Here is a 17,325-nt window from a genome sequence, read left to right on the forward strand (position 1 = left end):
TGTGGAATGGAAAAATGGTGTTTGGATTATAAGGGGAGAGATGGGAAGCTCACGGCTAGGGAAGGGAGAATGTGTTTGTAATGTGTTGTGTATGAAAATGAGATGTCCATGAATGAATGAATGCAAGGGTATTTATAGGAGTAGTGGAGGGAACATATGGCTATGTCATTTGTAGGTGAAGTAGGTGGATGTTGTAGGTGAAGTAGGTGGATGTTGTAGGTGAAGTGGATGTTGTAGGTGAAGTAGGTGGATGTTGTAGGTGAAGTAGGTGGATGTTGTAGGTGAAGTGGATGTTGTAGGTGAAGTAGGTGGATGTTGTAGGTGAAGTGGGTGGATGTTGTAGGTGAAGTAGGTGGATGTTGTAGGTGAAGTGGGTGGATGTTGTAGGTGAAGTAGGTGGATGTTGTAGGTGAAGTGGGTGGATGTTGTAGGTGAAGTGGGTGGATGTTGTAGGTGAAGTAGGTGGATGTTGTAGGTGAAGTGGATGTTGTAGGTGAAGTAGGTGGATGTTATGTTAAGTGATAAGTGATAAGTGATATGATATGTGGTTATGATATGATAAGTGGTTAAGTGGTGATGATAAGTGATAAGTGATTAAGTGATATGATATGTGGTGATGATAAGTGATAAGTGCATGTGGGTTAACTAATGAAAGAAATGCATGTGCAATGACAATGTGTTAGAATGGATGTGTGTTATGCATGGCATGATTGGGATTAGGAAAGGTTTAAATGTCCTAAAACTAAAGAGAACAAGGTTCCAACACTTTGGCTCCAATTAGGTCTTCAATTTCGTCCAACACTTTGGCTTCAAGCATAAGCTATCCGTCCTTAGCCCAAAAGTGCTCCAAAAATCTCCAAAATGCATCTTTTTGCTCCTTTAGCCCTTTGGACCTACAAACACACGAAAATAGCTTAAAGTACTAAAATAACTAAAGAAACATAACGTAAATGTACGAGAACAAGCCATTTAAGTCGCATAAATATGCTCCTATCAGACATTAGTCCATCTTCCTCTCTCAAAGGAATTTCCAAGTCAGCCAAGTCCTCCAGTTCAAAGAAAGAAAAAACTACCCAACTGCTGGATATGGCTCAGCTGCTAATGGCGGAAGCAGCATTGCTGCAAAGGAAAAAAGGTTCAGACTCAGATTCAGATAATTCTGATGCCTCGTCTCAGCTTCCCGCCAAATGGGCTGATCAAGCAGATTTTCAAGATGCCCAGGACCCATTTGATATCTGAAAAGCAATATTTGCCCATGTGATTGTGTCAGCCCAGCAACATCATCAGCAGTAGCTGTTTTCATCTCTTCCGCAAAAGACAAAGCATTATTCTTCAATAGTGAAAAACAAAAAGGTCACTATTCACAATAGTGAAAACAAAAAGGTCACTATTCACAATAGTGAAAAACAAAAAGGTCACTATTCATTTAACTTTTGTAAAAGAATCAAAGCATCTTCACTATTCTTTCACCCGGCTTTAGCAGACAGCGGGATTCCCGGATCATTTGGCCAAGTCTCATTCAACCTCCTCGCTCTATATAACGAGGATTCATCTTCAGAAGAAAAATAAGTTTTTAACTTCAAAAGCTCAGTTCAATATTATCTCTCTGAGATTATTCAAACACTTGTAATACATATATATTATTCAGGATGCCTGCGAGCTCCATCTATTTGTTTACTTGTTTCATCTGCCATTAGGCAATACCTGTTTGTTATCTGCATTGCAGTAAGTTTTCAATAAAACTTATTTTCCAAATATACTTGCATCATTACATTTAATTCATTACTTTGATATGCTACTCTATTTTTATATGTTTTATTTCTGCACTTTAAATTCTATGGACGGCTATGCCGCCTGCTGCTATTTTATGTTTTACTTCCGCACTTTATATTCTATGGTCGGCTTTGCCGCCTGTTGTTAGTTCCGCCCCATTTGCTATATATATATATATATATATATATATATATATATATATATATATATATATGAAATTCCTACAGAGATTTAGAGTGTGTCATGCCTACCATTCATCCATTGAAGTTGCTGGAATTTTCAAAGTTCTTTCTTTCTTTGTTTTAAGTTTCAATGTTTATTTTAGATTGTTTTTCAGTTATGTTAAACATGTGTAACTAAGTTTCTTTTTAGCTAGAGGTGAATTTGTCACATCCCGGCCCGGGGCGGATCACTACCCAGGCCCGCTCCACCACCGTAGCACGATATTGTCCGCTTTGGGCTTACCATTCCCTCACGGTTTTGTTTTTGGGAACTCACGAGCAACTTCCCAATGGGTCACCCATCATGGGATTGCTCTAGCCCCCTTCTCGCTTAACTTCGGAGTTTCTACGGAACCCGAAGCCAGTGAGCTCCCAAAAGGCCTCGTGCTAGGTAGGGATGAGAATATACATTTAAGGATCACTCCCCTGGGCGATGTGGGATGTCACAGAATTCGTAGCCATGATCATATGTTTTATACAAATTGATTACATCCAGTTATTGTTTCATAAAACATGAATGCGATTTACTTATCTGCTTTATAGAGAACTTATTATTGTATGTTTATTAAGGATGCATACTTAGTTTGCATGCAGGGATTTGATGCTAGAATATAAGGGAATTCCACCTAATCGTTATGAACTTATATTTGTAAGTAGTAAAAGTTTATAGTCATGATTGAGTTAAGTAAATTCTTGGTAGGAGTATCATGCTTTTCATAGTTACGAATGCTTTGTGAATGCTTATGATTTTCACATAACTTAATGATCTTTGAGATGTATCTCTATCATGCTTTTCATAGTTAGGGAACTTGAGAAGAATAATTTGGTTGTGTTGCTGAGTCCAATTCAATGAACTTAGGAAAATCTGAGAGTTAATTAGTGTTGTTCACAGTTAATTTGGGGCATTTTCATTCATGGTTTATAGAAAGAATAACTGGAAATCGATTTTTATGCATATGATTGATGTGTGATGAAGAATCCTTTAGGTAGCGTTTGGTACGCAGACGGGACGGGACAGAACAGATGTTCTGTGTTATGTTTGGTACGCGCAGGACGGAACAAGACGGTTGTTCCGTCCTGCGTTTGGTAGCACATGGACGGAACGGAACCAAAAGATTAAAATGACTAAAATACCCATGTTCCGCTGTTGTTTGGTACAATTTTATGGGCGGGACGGGATATGACTTTTTTTTTTTTTTTTTTTTTTTTTTTTAAGTTGTTCAAATTTGAACACTATTATCCATTATTTGTTTTTCTTGGTCCAAATTTTAATAGGTATATGTTGTGTTTCACATGCAAACCCCTTTAAAATTTGTAATTTTTCCCGTTTTCTACACCTCCATTCGAATTTTCACCACAAACCCATCAAATTTTATTGTGCAAATTGCAAAACCCACACCCCAATTCAATTTTTAGTCCCTAATTTTGGTCCTTTCAATTGTGGGTTGTTGTTTAGGGAGTTTAGGTTCTACAGCACCGACATCGACACCGATTGTGACTTTGAAGTTATAAAAAAAACAAACATAGATTCGATTCTAAACTGCTTATTATAATTTCCAAACCAATGTCTAGATTACTGCTTACCCATCTTAGTTTATAATCTTTACAGAATATAGCATAAATGCTGATGGTATAATTCTGATCAAAATTGACCAATCGTAAAGCCTTCCTGGCAAAAGGGGTCACACTGTACATATATTCTCCTATGGATTGGCAGGTGCATCACCAAGACACATCAAAGGAAAAAACAATTTGAAGCAGAATAATTTCATTGAATTTCCGTGTGGTATAAGTTGAAGTGACCCCTTATGTTGAAAATGGTTGTGTGTGTTTGGTTGCATATTATGTATGAAAAAGAACCAAACTACCAAGTAACAAACCGTTATTCAAACGTTCACCACAATATTCATATATCATATTGAAACATTTCTGTAGTGAAAAATAGTTATTCAACCCATACAAAACCCAAGCAAAGAAAACAATATATCAGACCAACAAATGTATCATCCTCGCCTATCTTTGCCCATATCAAATGCCAAGGAAACATAACAGCACGGGGCACATATCGAAAACAACTATGTGTTTGCAAAACTTAGTTATGAAGTAATTATGGAGAGTTGTCAAAGGCATCTACAACAAGGATAGCAAATGAACCTCGAATTCTCCATCTACTCGATCAGCTGCAGCTCACTCGTGCATATGTATACTCGCTGCTTCACCCAGTTCCTCTACCAAATTCCTTAATGCTGTGACCACTGAATACTCTTGATATCAATCCCTTCTTTCACCATCTCATAAAGCGGGCTCACCTGCTGCACAGTCAGCTGAATCGCCCGGTCAATCTCCTCCTCCGTTGTGAACCGCCCAATCCCAAACCGAATAGAAGTATGAGCCATGTCCTCATCCACCCCCAAAACCCTCAACACGTATGAGGGCTCCAAACTCGCACTGGTACAGGCACTCCCACTCGACACCGCCACTTCCTTCAACCCCATCAACAAGCTCTCCCCTTCCACATAAGCAAACGAAAGATTCAAATTTCCGGGGTAACGTCTCTCCTCGCTACCATTCACCACAACCATATCAAGGTTCTTCCTGATTCCCTTCAACATTCGATCCTGCAACGCTCTTACCCTCTTCTCATCATAGTCCATTTCCTTCTTCGCAATTTCGCAGGCCGAACCAAACCCTACCACCAATGGAGTCGGAACAGTTCCGCTCCGAATCCCTCTCTTCTGTCCACCTCCATTCATGGCGTCGACGACCCTGGGGTCCACCGGCGACGTGGCCTGCATGTCCAGGTACAGAGGCCGGCCAGAAATTTTGACCCCCTTCATTGAAACTCCATCTGGGACGTCGTAGGTTTCGGCGACGGCGGCGGCGGTGGAGAGGGTGTGGACGAAGTCGGAGGCGGTGGAGGCGGGTTTTGTGGTTAGGGTTTGGCGGCGAATGAGCAGGAAGGTTGCGAAGGGGAAAGGGATGAAGATGAGCAGGAAGGTTGCGAAGGGATGCAGAGGTGAAGAGAAACGGCTGAGAAGAAGAGATTTTGTTTTTAGGGTTTGTTAACTGATTTTGAAGTTGTAAATTTTGAAAAAGACCAAGGGCATTTTTGTCTAAAAATATTGGAAATTTCTGTCCCACAGACGTGGAACAACCCGTTCCAGGGTGGGGGTGTGGAACCAAAAATCATCCAAAATCTGTTCCGTGGAACAGCGCGTTCCACTCATTTTAGGCGCACCAAATGCGGGACGGAACGCCTCGTCCCACTCTGTTCCGTCCCGTCCCACGTACCAAACGCTACCTTAGCTATCCTTTCATCCATATTTCATTCACAACTTAATTAACTTGTTGCCATTTAATTTTGTTTTAATCAAATTCGTCCAAAATCCCCCCAGTCATTGTTTTGTTGTTAGTTTAACTTAGTTTTCAATTTTATAAGTTTAATTTGTGTTGATTAGCATCCCTTCTAATCCCCGGAATAGAACAATCTCTACTTACTCGTACTACGATTGCATAATTAATAGGGTTTAATTTGTGTGTTAGTCTTTACCACATCAATGTTTTCAAATCTGGCCTTTAGATTTGGATTAATTATTGCAATTGAAGAGCTAGGCCCCAAAAAAAGGGTGAAGATGTGGGTTACATTTGGCCAGCCTGATGCCTCTTTGACCAAATAATAGCCTAGTGGGCTTATAAAATTATAGCCCAGCCTTCGGTTGGAGATGAGTTTTTGGACAAATCAAGTCATTTTTTGGCTTTTGGACCTTTAGCCCTCTTCATTGGAGATGGCCTAAGAATGGGGCTACACTTGGCCAACGTAATACCCCTTTGGCTAAATAATAGTCTGGTGGGCTCCATAGAATTATAACCTAGCCATTGGTTAGAGTCTTGGAGATGATTTTTAGGTAAATTAGGCAATTTTTTGGTTTTTCGACTTTTAGCCCTCTCCAGGGGGCCTAGAGGGCTCGTTTTAACTCTATGGCCCTCTAAGAAATTAATATTTTAATGAACAGTGCAAAACCATATTTCTTACCATCTCAAACTAATGGGCCATAGGCCAAACATAGCCCTGTAACAAAAAACCATCTCCAACAAGGAGGCCAAAGGGCCATAGGCCAAACATAATTTATTATTTAAATTTAAAGATTACAACAACTTAAATTTAAAAACTACAACAACTTAAATTTAAAGTCTATAATCTTCTACATCATAATCCGCCATTGTAAGATTATAGTCGAATGTAAACAACTCCTGTCGAGCCATAATTTCCCTCTTTTTCTAATCAAAATAGGCCTTACTCATTGGAGTGTAATCCAAAGTTTTCCTTTGCATGTTCCTATAATCCATCTTTTCTTGAACTTGTTTTGCCAGTTCTTCATGCATACAGTTCCTTTCTTCCATAGTAAAGGCATTTTGCTCCACCATTAATCATAATGAGGACGCCATTTCCTATTGAAAGGCGTAATCATCCTTTGCCTTCTCCTTTTCCTTCAATTTTCGGGCCTTGTTTCGTCTCATAGCCCCAGGTATGGAACCTTCACCCGAAGACGGATTTTCTAACCTTGTTTCTTGAATGGTAGGAAATCCATGTTCATCCCTAACAACTGGAGTAGGAGCAACTATTTCTTGAGGTGGATTTTCAAATAACACACACCCTTTACAAATTTCCCAACAACCATGATGATTAAAGGGTTTTGAGTTGTTTTCCATATACAATTCCTCCGCTTAGCGTACCTAGAAAATATAATTACAAAATTAAAGGAAATTAATTTATGAAATTAAATATAATATAATTAAATATTTAAAATAACTTGTGAAAACACTTACTTCATTGTAGTAATTGGCTTTGCTTTCATGTTTGCTTTCGGCCTTTAACACTGCTTGATGCCATTTGTTCAAACTAGGATGAAGATGTTTTTTCCATCTTGACGAACAACTCTCGTGGTTTCAGGAATTCGGTGGAGTGGTGCCTTCGTAGAACTCATAGTACTTTTTGGACGTACGAGTCCAAACACCTTCACTTGTTTGAGAACTCCCCCTTGCACTATCTTCAGAGACCCATCTATAAGCCCTGCAAAGAGCTTCATCTTCTTTACAGGTCCAAGCATAACCTTTCAATGCAAATCTGGCCATTTGAAAATTATTGAAAAAATTGAAGCAAAGATTATTGGAAGAGGTAAGAAATGATATAGGAGAGAAATGGTGTAAGATAGTATGGAATGGTGAAAATAATGTGAGAAATCGTGTAGGAATGACTTAGGCATTTATAGGAAAAAAAAATAGGAATTTTTTAATATTTTTTTCAAAAAATTGTCCTGAAAAAAAAAATTTCAAACCTGATGTTAACTGGCCAGGGGCTAGCTGGCTGGCTCATTTAGACCAGCCGGTAGGCCTGCTTTGGTATTTTTGGCCCCGTGGGGCCTACAAGCCATTTGGCTTAGCCTTGGGTTGAAGATGGTTTTCATGTCATTTAGACTATTTTCGACCCTATGGCCCTCTGGATCGGTTGGAGATGGCCTAAATGTCCTTATTACAGATAATGCTTTATCACAATGGTGAAAATCAATGATGGCTTAGCACCATGGTGCGGGTTTAATCTCCAACAATTCACCTTCTCTCTAACAATAAGTATTTAGTCTAGTAACTCTATAGTTACTAAAAAAGAATCAAAGTCACAAGCCCAAGTGGGCAAGTGAAATTGGACTAGGCGCATGGGTTAAGCCCATAGCATAAAAAACCCAAGGATGTGTGGCATAGGGGTGGGCAAAGACTCTATAAATACTATGTGTTTCACTCATACACACAATGCAAAAGTTATTCAGTTTTGTTCCTCAGAGAAAAAAGAGAGAAAAACTCTAAGACAAAATACATTGTGTGTCGTCCATTATATATTGATCCAAGTGAGAGACATTGCTAGTGCATCAAATCAATCCCCTGGTCATCCATTGCCAGATATATTAGTGCAGATACCCTTGGGCTCAACACTTAGGGAGCTTTGTGTGATCAATCGTGAAAAGGAAGATTGCAAGCATAGGGATGATCCAATCAAGCGGCATGCATGTGGCTAGAGATTTGATGTGTATTTAATTAATTGAATTAGATTTATCCTAATAATATGCCCAGAAGCCCAACACACACAAGCTATACTTTAGCTTTTAATTATTTTGAATTGTGACAAAGTTCTTAAATCATTTCAAGGAAAGATGAATTTTATACATGTACAAGATGTCGTCATGGGAATTTTTTTCCTTTGGTGTGTAAGTGACCAAAGGGTTCTTAGCACGTCTGATAGCTAGAAGCCTAAGCTTTCATTCCAATTTCGTTTTGTCTTTGTTCGATTTCATTCCAATTTCTTTATCTTTTTTTCTTTTGATTCAGCAGTCTGGGTTTATGTTTAATTGCACGATGAAGGTCATGATGGTCGTGGGTCTGAAGCATGAAAATACGAGTTGTGGTCGTGAGTGTCTGAAGCTGCCATGGGCTAAAGTTTTTGGAGATTTGAGCTTTGAATCTTAGGTAATTATGGGTTTGAGGCTGCTATTTCTGATGTGCAAATTGCCGAAGCTACGCCATGTTGTTTGCAGACTTGAAATTGGGCTGACAAAAGGCTAACAATGCGGGTTGTTGTTGGGGGGGGGGGGGGGGGAAGAATGTTGTGGCGACGAGCTTGAGGCAAGGTGTGTATGACCTTGGATTTTTAAAGTTGCAGTGGGTTGGAGCTTAGTTTTTGCGAGTTGCAAAAGGAGAACGATTTTGGATTATTAAACGCCATTGCAATTGTTGTTTCAAAGACATGTCGTGGATGCGAATTACGAACTAAAAGTGGTGGCAACCTTGTGTTGGCTAAAGCTCGATGGTGATTGAGTTGCAAGCCGCATCTCGAGTTTGATGGCTGGTATTGGGGATTGTGGCGGCCTGGATCTTGCGAGTTTGTAGGTTGAAAACTGATTCTGTTAAAAACAATACAAACTATTTTACTAAAAAGTTCTGTAATTCCACATATAGTTGAAATTGTGAACCATACTTTAGTCCATTGATTGTATGATACATACTTTAGTCCCTTTAATTCTCATCTTGTAACGAGAACCAAACTTTATTCCATTGATCAATTTTCATCTCATGATGATAGGAGGGCATGCAACACCATATAACATGAATTTAAATATTCAAGCAATTGGGAGCATATTGCTCATTGCAACCGTAGCCAAATGGGTATATGAATGTGTAAGACTCGGTGGTCCCATCACACCTCGAGTATTTTTTTTCTCGACTTTGATAAGATAAATTTGTTTGTGACAAGGAATGAAATTACACATCTTAAATTACAAATTATTGAACTGAACTGAAACCTAATGTTCATTGATTCAAAATAATTGAGGGCCTACAGTTCCTTGAGTTTTAATTCCATAACTAAACCATACAAATTTTTTTTTTATGGTACTGATACTATTGAAATTAGGCATTGAGCACGACTCTGCCACACACCACACGTTTGGTGTATTTTTACCGAGTCTGGATTAAAACGGTAAAAATTAAGACAATTTTACAATCTCCCATAAGTTTAAACTCAGTGGATATATCCCACTGTGAGGTATAAGACTTCTCCCTACATATGGAAAAATCATTTTATTTCATTTTTAGTGGTTGAGTTTTATCTACCACTTAAAACCACCCCCTCCCCCGCTCCCCTAGCGGGGTAGCTTGGCTCTTCATTTAATTTTATTATGTTGATCGATTTTGTTTATTTTAATTTTCTTATGTTATTATGAATTCGTTAGTTGAATTTATTTCTATCTTGAATTGTATTTCAATTATGTTCAGTTCAATTTTTCCAAAAGAAACTTCTACCTTCTCTTATGAGTTGTATTGTACAATCATATAAGTAGTGTATGCTTGTCATGAACGAGGACTTCGCTAACCAAATCATAGCATGATTATCTTGGTAATTTAACGTCAAAATAACGTGTAGGATTTTTTACAAATCTGTATGGACATATTTTGTGGCCCCAAGATAATGCATTGTGTACATCCTTACAAGGATTGCTCAAATGAAAAATTGTTCATTAGACCATCTAAGCCACAATTGACCTTCATCCCCATTTTTATTCTCTAGAATTTAAAAGCGTATTTGTGAGCTTAATCAACATCTATTTGTGGACCACTAGACCAATGACCTAAATGTATCTACAAAACGGTCATAATATTATTCGTTTGTTGTTTAAAGTGCAATTCCCAAATTTGTAGGCTATTTCATGCCATTAATTTTGAGCACACAACTTCTTATGGCTTACCAAAACTTTAGGCATTTTATTCATTGCTAATTTCTGCTTAGGAGATGCATCTTGATCACATGCATCATCATGATCAGCTGGGTTGAAGTATATTTTCCAACCAATAAGTGATTGTGTACACAACAATCATTTTCATCTATTTAAATTGGGATTCAAGTCAATTTTTTGTAAGTTGTGCTCATGGTTACTACAATTTTGTGGATTATCACTTTTTTGCGACAATATTCCTGATGTTAGGGGGGGAGAAATGGTAGTTTTCAAAGAACGTCGAAAATTAGTGTTGATACATCCACATTTGTCTTATCCAAACCGTATATAAGTCACAAGTGACAATGATAATTTTGTTGCATGCCTAAAGCATAACAAATATGTAGGTTTTAAACTTTGAACTCCCTGCGAGTGGAGATTAATAAAGTTCATACCCTAACTAAAAATAACACTCCATAGGAGGTTATGATCCAATTCTCTAAGTAATTCATCTTAAGATTTTTGTCCTAGATGATACAATGGAAGCCCCAGAGAGGCATTGTATCCAAGCAATGAATACTTATGAATTAAGCATATGCATGCAGATGAGAATTGTTGGATCACAAATTGATGATAATTGATGATTTTATTATAGTAGTTACTCACATCATTAAGGGCTACCCAGCCACGTTTTCCATTAAATGTCAACAAATTATTTAAGAGTTGTCCAAATTGGAAAGAGGCAAATTCCATTTTTGAGAGTCATTGAAAAATGTGAAATAAGTGAATGTAACATCTCACATTGCACAAGGGAGTGGATCCTGTAAGCCTTATATGTATATTCTCATCTCTACCTAGCACGAAGCCTTTTGGGAACTCATTGGCTTCGGGTTCCATCGAAATTCCGAAGTTAAGCAAGTAGCGCGCGAAAGCAATCCCATGATGGGTGACCCACTGGGAAGTTCTCATGTGAGTTCCCAGAAACAAAATCGTGAGGGTGTGGTCAGGGCCCAAATCGGACAATATTGTGCTACGGTGGAGTCGAGCCCTGATGTGATAGGGGCCTTGGGCGGGATGTAACAATTTGGTCTCAGAGCCAATCCCTGGCCAGAAGTGTGTCGATGAGGGCATCGGACCCCTCAGGGGGGTGGATTGTAACATCCCACATCGCCCAAGGGAGTGAATCCTGTAAGCCTTATATATATTCACATCTCTATCTAGCACAAGACCTTTTGGGAACTCATTGGCTTCGGGTTCCATCGGAACTCCGAAGTTAAGTGAGTAGCGCACAAGAGCAATCCCATGATGGGTGACCCACTGGGAAGTTCTTGTGTGAGTTCCTAGAAACAAAACTGTGAGGGTGTGGTCGGGGCCCAAAGCGGACAATATCGTGCTACGGTGGAGTCGAGCCTGGAATGTGGTGGGGGCCCAGGCCAGGATGTGACAATGAACCTATAGTTTGAACTCCAAAAGTTATTCATGAAGTGAAATAAAATCACTATGACAAGCTTCTTGATAAAGATATAGTCTACTATTTTAATTGTAAACACATCTATAAATACAATGTTATTTTAAACGTGAGGCTCATAGCATGTGGAAATTGCATACTACTTGAGATTTTCAATTTTTATATCTTTTTTGAAGCAATTTTATAAAGAATAGAGAATTCCATGAAATTCTTATTCAAAGATTTCACTTTAAGAGCCTAGAGTTACCACTTAGTACTACAGTCTAGTGGTACTCCTCTTCACTTGTAAGTGAGAGGTCTTAGGTTCGATTCCCACTAAAGGCGAATTTGAACCATATTATTACTAGCCCATTATAAGGCTTACCCTCTCCCCTACTCCCTTAGTGTAGTTAATATCGTTTGTTAAAAAAAAAAATTATTTAAGAGCCTAGAGCTCAAAATATGTACTCAATATCTATTCTAGATGAATTTGGTATATATTGCCCCAGTGAATACTTTTGTTAGTTCAACCTAAATTATGTTGTTGCAACATAGCCTTAAAAGAATTATGAGTTATGATAAAACTTTGGAAGAGCCTACAAGGCTATTTGCATATACGGTTTATATTTACATGGAGTTTTATACTTCTCCTAGTGTATCTTATATCCTAGATTTTGTATTTATTTATTCTTTTACAAAAACACAAACAGTTGTTGTCAACTCTCGATAAAGTTCTGCACTTCCCCAAGTCAAGTTCTCTTCAAGCTTAATTTCTTGTAGACGAAGTCACATTAAAACTAACGTTAAACTGTGAAGTGATAGAGATAGTCTCACTTTAAAAGAGTCCATGCATCATTCCACTTCCCCTTTTTGGTTACTTAAGAAATTTAATGTTTGTTATTTACATGGATAAAATGAGCAGTACAAAAAGTCAAAATATCCACCTTAGCAAGGCAGCTAACCAATTTACCAAAATGAGGGAAGTTTGTTGAAATGTTAAAATGGTCAATATGTTTAAATTAAAAATTAAAAAAATAATTGAGTTTTTCCTTAAATATGTTTATGTAAGTGGGTGTAAATTAAGTTCTTTTATTTTTTTATTTAATCTTTATTTTTATAGGATTGGTTACTATATTTACATCTATTTAATATAATTATCAGATGACAATCAGATTAATTCATGTGAATATATATATATATAATACAATCAATGTCTCATCGTTAAAATAATAATTACATTAAATACATATAAGTATTGTGATCAAATCATATTTTAATTTGTACCGACTTCATTCACATGAAATAATTTAGTATAAACAAAGAAGTGGGGCCTAATTTGCAGACTCATGTTGAATGTAAGCTGTGACATCCCACACCGTCCAGGGGAGTGATCCTTATATGTATATTCCCATCCCTACCTAGCACGAGGCCTTTTGGGAGCTCACTCGCTTCGGGTTCCGTAGGAACTCCGAAGTTAAGCGAGAAGGGGGTTAGAGCAATCCCATGATGGGTGACCCACTGGGAAGTTGCTCGTGAGTTCCCAAAAACAAAACCGTGAGGGAATGGCAAGCCCAAAGCGGACAATATCGTGCTACGGTGGTGGAGCGGGCCCGGGAAGTGATTTGTCCCGGGCCGGGATGTGATAATTTGGTATCAGAGCCTAACCTTGGTCCCGTGTGTGCCGACGAGGACGTCGGACCCCTAAGGGGGGTGGATTGTGACATCCCACACTGCCCAGGGGAGTGATCTTTATATGTATATTCCCATCCCTACCTAGCACGAGGCCTTTTGGGAACTCACTGGCTTCGGGTTCCGACCCACTGGGAAGTTGCTCGTGAGTTCCCAAAAACAAAACTGTGAGGGAATGGTAAGCCCAAAACGGACAATATCGTGCTACGGTGGTGGAGCAAGTTGGGAAAGGGTTCTGCCCTGGGCGGGGATGTGACAATTTGGTATCAGAGCCTAACCTTGGTCGCGTGTGTGCCGACAAGGATGTCTGACCCTTAAGGGGGGTGGATTGTGACATCCCACACCACCCAAGGGAGTGATCCTTATATGTATATTCTCATCCTTACCTAGCACGAGGCCTTTTGGGAGCTCACTGGCTTCAGGTTTCGTAGGAACTTAGAAGTTAAGTGAGAAGGGGGCTAGAGCAATCCCAGGATGGGTGACCCATTGGGAAGTTGCTCGTGAGTTCCCAAAAACAAAACCGTGAGGGAATGGTAAGCCCAAAACGGACAATATCATGCTACGGTGGTGGAGCGGGCTTGGGAAGGGGTTCCGCCCTGGGCGGGGATGTGACAATTTATTATTGTGACATCCCACATCGCCTAGGGGAGTGATCCTTATATGTATATTCCTATCCTTACCTAGCACAAGGCCTTTTGGGAGCTCATTGGCTTCGGGTTCCGTAGGAACTCCGAAGTTAAGCGAGAAGGGGGCTAGAGCAATCCCATGATGGGTGACCCACTGGGAAGTTGCTCGTGAGTTCCCAAAAACAAAACCGTGAGGGAATGGTAAGCCCAAAGCGGACAATCTCGTGCTACGGTGGTGGAGCGGGCCGGGGAAGTGATCCGCCTCGGGCTGGGATGTGACAAATTGGTATCAGAGCATAAGTTGGGCAGTATTGTGTTCATCACACGCGTGATGTGAGTATTCTTGGTTTTGTGTCTAATGCTCGAACTTTACTGCCTCGTCGATTACGGAAAATTATGTTAAATTTTCTTCAGTTTTGGGCAATTTTGTGGTCTTGATGACATTTTATAAAATCATTTTGGCGTTTGTCCTTAGAATTAAAACGACGATTTTCCTTGTGGAGGAAAGGTATAAAAGTGAGGCAAGTTGATGGCCCAAGTAAATGTTTTGATAATCATGTATCGCCAGAGATATTACCAAATAATTCTATCATTGTCCTACCACCGTTAGTATTGATCCTTTAGAGATTGGTAATCTTAGTTAGTCTTGATTTCTTAGTAACATTTCGTGGAAGATCATTTGAGGGATAATTATTTTTGGTCCCTATTAGCACTAATATATTCAAGCATACTTGTGTTCATGTTGGATCTTCAGGAGGAAGATCGACTGTTGATGAAGTCTTTTTGAAAGTAGATCTTAAGCAAGGTCTTTTTCTAGCATTGAGATTTTTCAATCAATGCTATTCCCAGATTTTTGCTTTCGTAGTTGTACTTATTAAATGGGTGAGAATAGGCTTGCGAATGTAAGTTGTCATATCTTGGGAGTTGTAGAAATCTGAAAAGTAGTCATCAAATCCTCCTAGGATCAATGAACTACTTCGCTTGAGCCGAATAAACTAGGATCGTGGAAGCTTATGAATAAGCTTTGTAATAGGATGGTAAACTCATGATTGTTGTTTTTTACCCTATCACTTATCTAGGTAAACGAAAACCCTTTGACTAACCACCTCTCGATCACTTCCATAGGTAGACATTAGAATCAAAATGTGGGATGATATCTCACTGTTAGATTGTTATGAGTGTCGAGAAAACTGTGAAGACCTTTTAGTTCGCGTCGTAGAGTTGGTTAGTAGTATTGTTCATTTCGAGGACGTATACTTTTGGCGTCATATCCCAAAAATCTTACCACGGTTACCACCACATTGTTAAGTTGGTATGGCAACATGACGGAGTATTGCTTTTATTTTTCAATGATTAGAACCATTTGAAACGAACCATCTTATTCATTGACCTAAAGTCAACAGTCATCACCTTATTTTGAAGGCTAGATGACACTTCTCTATGGAGGTTTTGATGATGCATGGTGATTGTCGATTGATGTGACAAGTCAATTCGGATTCAGACTTTCTTAGTAAGTTAACGCTTATGTTTCTTAGTGGTAGAACCACTAAAGATGAACCATCATATTTATGACCTAGAATTAACAATTTCTATTTTCATTGGAAAACTGATTGGTACTCTTATGTAGAAAAGTGTGTCCAAATCTTCGTTGATCTTAGAACTTTTTATTACATTTACTTTTTGGAACAAGCTAAGTTCTGTCAGAGGCAATAGAAGAATTAAATTAGCATCTATGAGTGCACTATTGTGTATCTACTCTCGTACACCTTCAGTCTGTCCTATTCTATTTAGTTGGGAAATATGAGTATCGATATAGAGTTACCTTTAATCTATCAAGAAATGGTTCAAATGATTTTAATCATTTTGTTATATGAATGGAGTTAGGAAGTATCCTTTTATATGCTTAGTTTGAGATATGTTGTATGTGTAAAGAATGTGAAATTCATTAATCGTGATGCTAAACCAATGATACGCTTATATGATGTTCCAATTGGTGGTAGTTTTTCTTAAGTAGAAAGTAGTATTTTCTTAGCCTCAAACTTTAAGGTATTGGTGATGATTCTTTCTTTAAAATGGACGTTAAAATTTCAACAGCAAGACACGTGTGAAGACAACTAAGATAGAAGTGAGATGTTGTTTAGTATCATATTTCCACCCGTAAACTAAAGATTTGACTGAAGCGAATTACTTAGACTGTAGTGGACATGTTGCATTTTGTTCATCCCACAAGTACTATGGTTGTAATATATCACTATCTTTGTTTTAGTTGTTTGTATCCATAGTTAGTTATAATACCATTGGAATCGATAAACGGAGATTTTATGCTTGGTACATGATTGTTAGACACTTAGCTTTGTTAGAGTTATGTGTAACTGAGGTTACATTCCTGGTTATGAGTACGACATCAATTGAGATATGGTAGCAATATGTGAGTTGTAGCAGAGAGTTGTGGGTAAGAATTAGAATGATGGAAATTGTGACACGGAAATTATATAGTATTGATGATGTTGCTTGGGAAAGTAATGTGTGAGCACGTTTGAGGCTTTTTCAAATAATGTATGGGTATTTCTCCAATGAGGGACAAGATGGTAATGTTGCACCCTCATTCGATTACATTTGGTCGTTTACTTATTGTTGGGCTTAACCCAATGTTATTATACATTTACCTTCAGATTAGGTAAAACTACGAGTGTGTGGGTGGAAATTTTCAATGTTCAATTTTTGATTTAAATATATCTATTTTGACTTGATGTTTTCGTAAGAGATTTTATACTGTAGTATTGTTCTGAAAGAGAATGAAAGTTTGAGTTTTGAGTCATGAAAGAGAAATCACTACACCCTAATCGTGATGGAAGGACATTCTCTTTTATACATCTCTAGTTGATTTTAATTTCGAGGACAAAATTTTTTTTAAGGTGGATAGATTGTGACAACCCGTCCCAAATTTTACATTTTTATTAATTTTAGAAGCGTAAATTTATGAAAATGCCCTAGAGGCAAAGACTTTGACTTCCATTGATCATCGGTTAGAGTGACATATGACTTATTCTTTTAGCATATCCTCATAGTACTTGTCACTATGAACGCATAGGTGAAAGCCGTTTGAGAGTCCGAATTATAACGGTATAATTACGGACGTTTGAAGTTGGTTATTTAAATGTAGTTAAATTATTTGAACTCCCACCTTGTGGGAAGACTAACTAATCAGCCTTAAGTAAAGAGGAAAATGGACCAATCAAATTAAAAGGGGTGGAGGATGATAGGAGCATATTTATGCGACTTAAATGGCTTGTTCTCGTACATTTACGTTA

The 17,325-nt window shown here is 38.4% G+C and overlaps 1 protein-coding gene across 1 annotated transcript; it reads right to left on the reverse strand.

The window, feature by feature from the left end:
* Nucleotides 1-3,876: 3,876 nt before the first annotated feature.
* On the reverse strand, nt 3,877-5,174 carry LOC137740865 (cysteine desulfurase, mitochondrial-like). Its single transcript, XM_068480669.1, has one exon. It carries the CDS (start codon nt 4,829-4,831, stop codon nt 4,235-4,237), a length of 597 nt encoding a protein of 198 aa, XP_068336770.1. The 5' UTR covers nt 4,832-5,174; the 3' UTR covers nt 3,877-4,234.
* Between the last annotated feature and the right edge of the window lie 12,151 nt (nt 5,175-17,325).

The sequence above is a fragment of the Pyrus communis genome, chromosome 7 (genome assembly GCF_963583255.1).
Source record: "Pyrus communis chromosome 7, drPyrComm1.1, whole genome shotgun sequence".
In the NCBI taxonomy this organism is placed as follows: Eukaryota; Viridiplantae; Streptophyta; class Magnoliopsida; order Rosales; family Rosaceae; genus Pyrus; species Pyrus communis.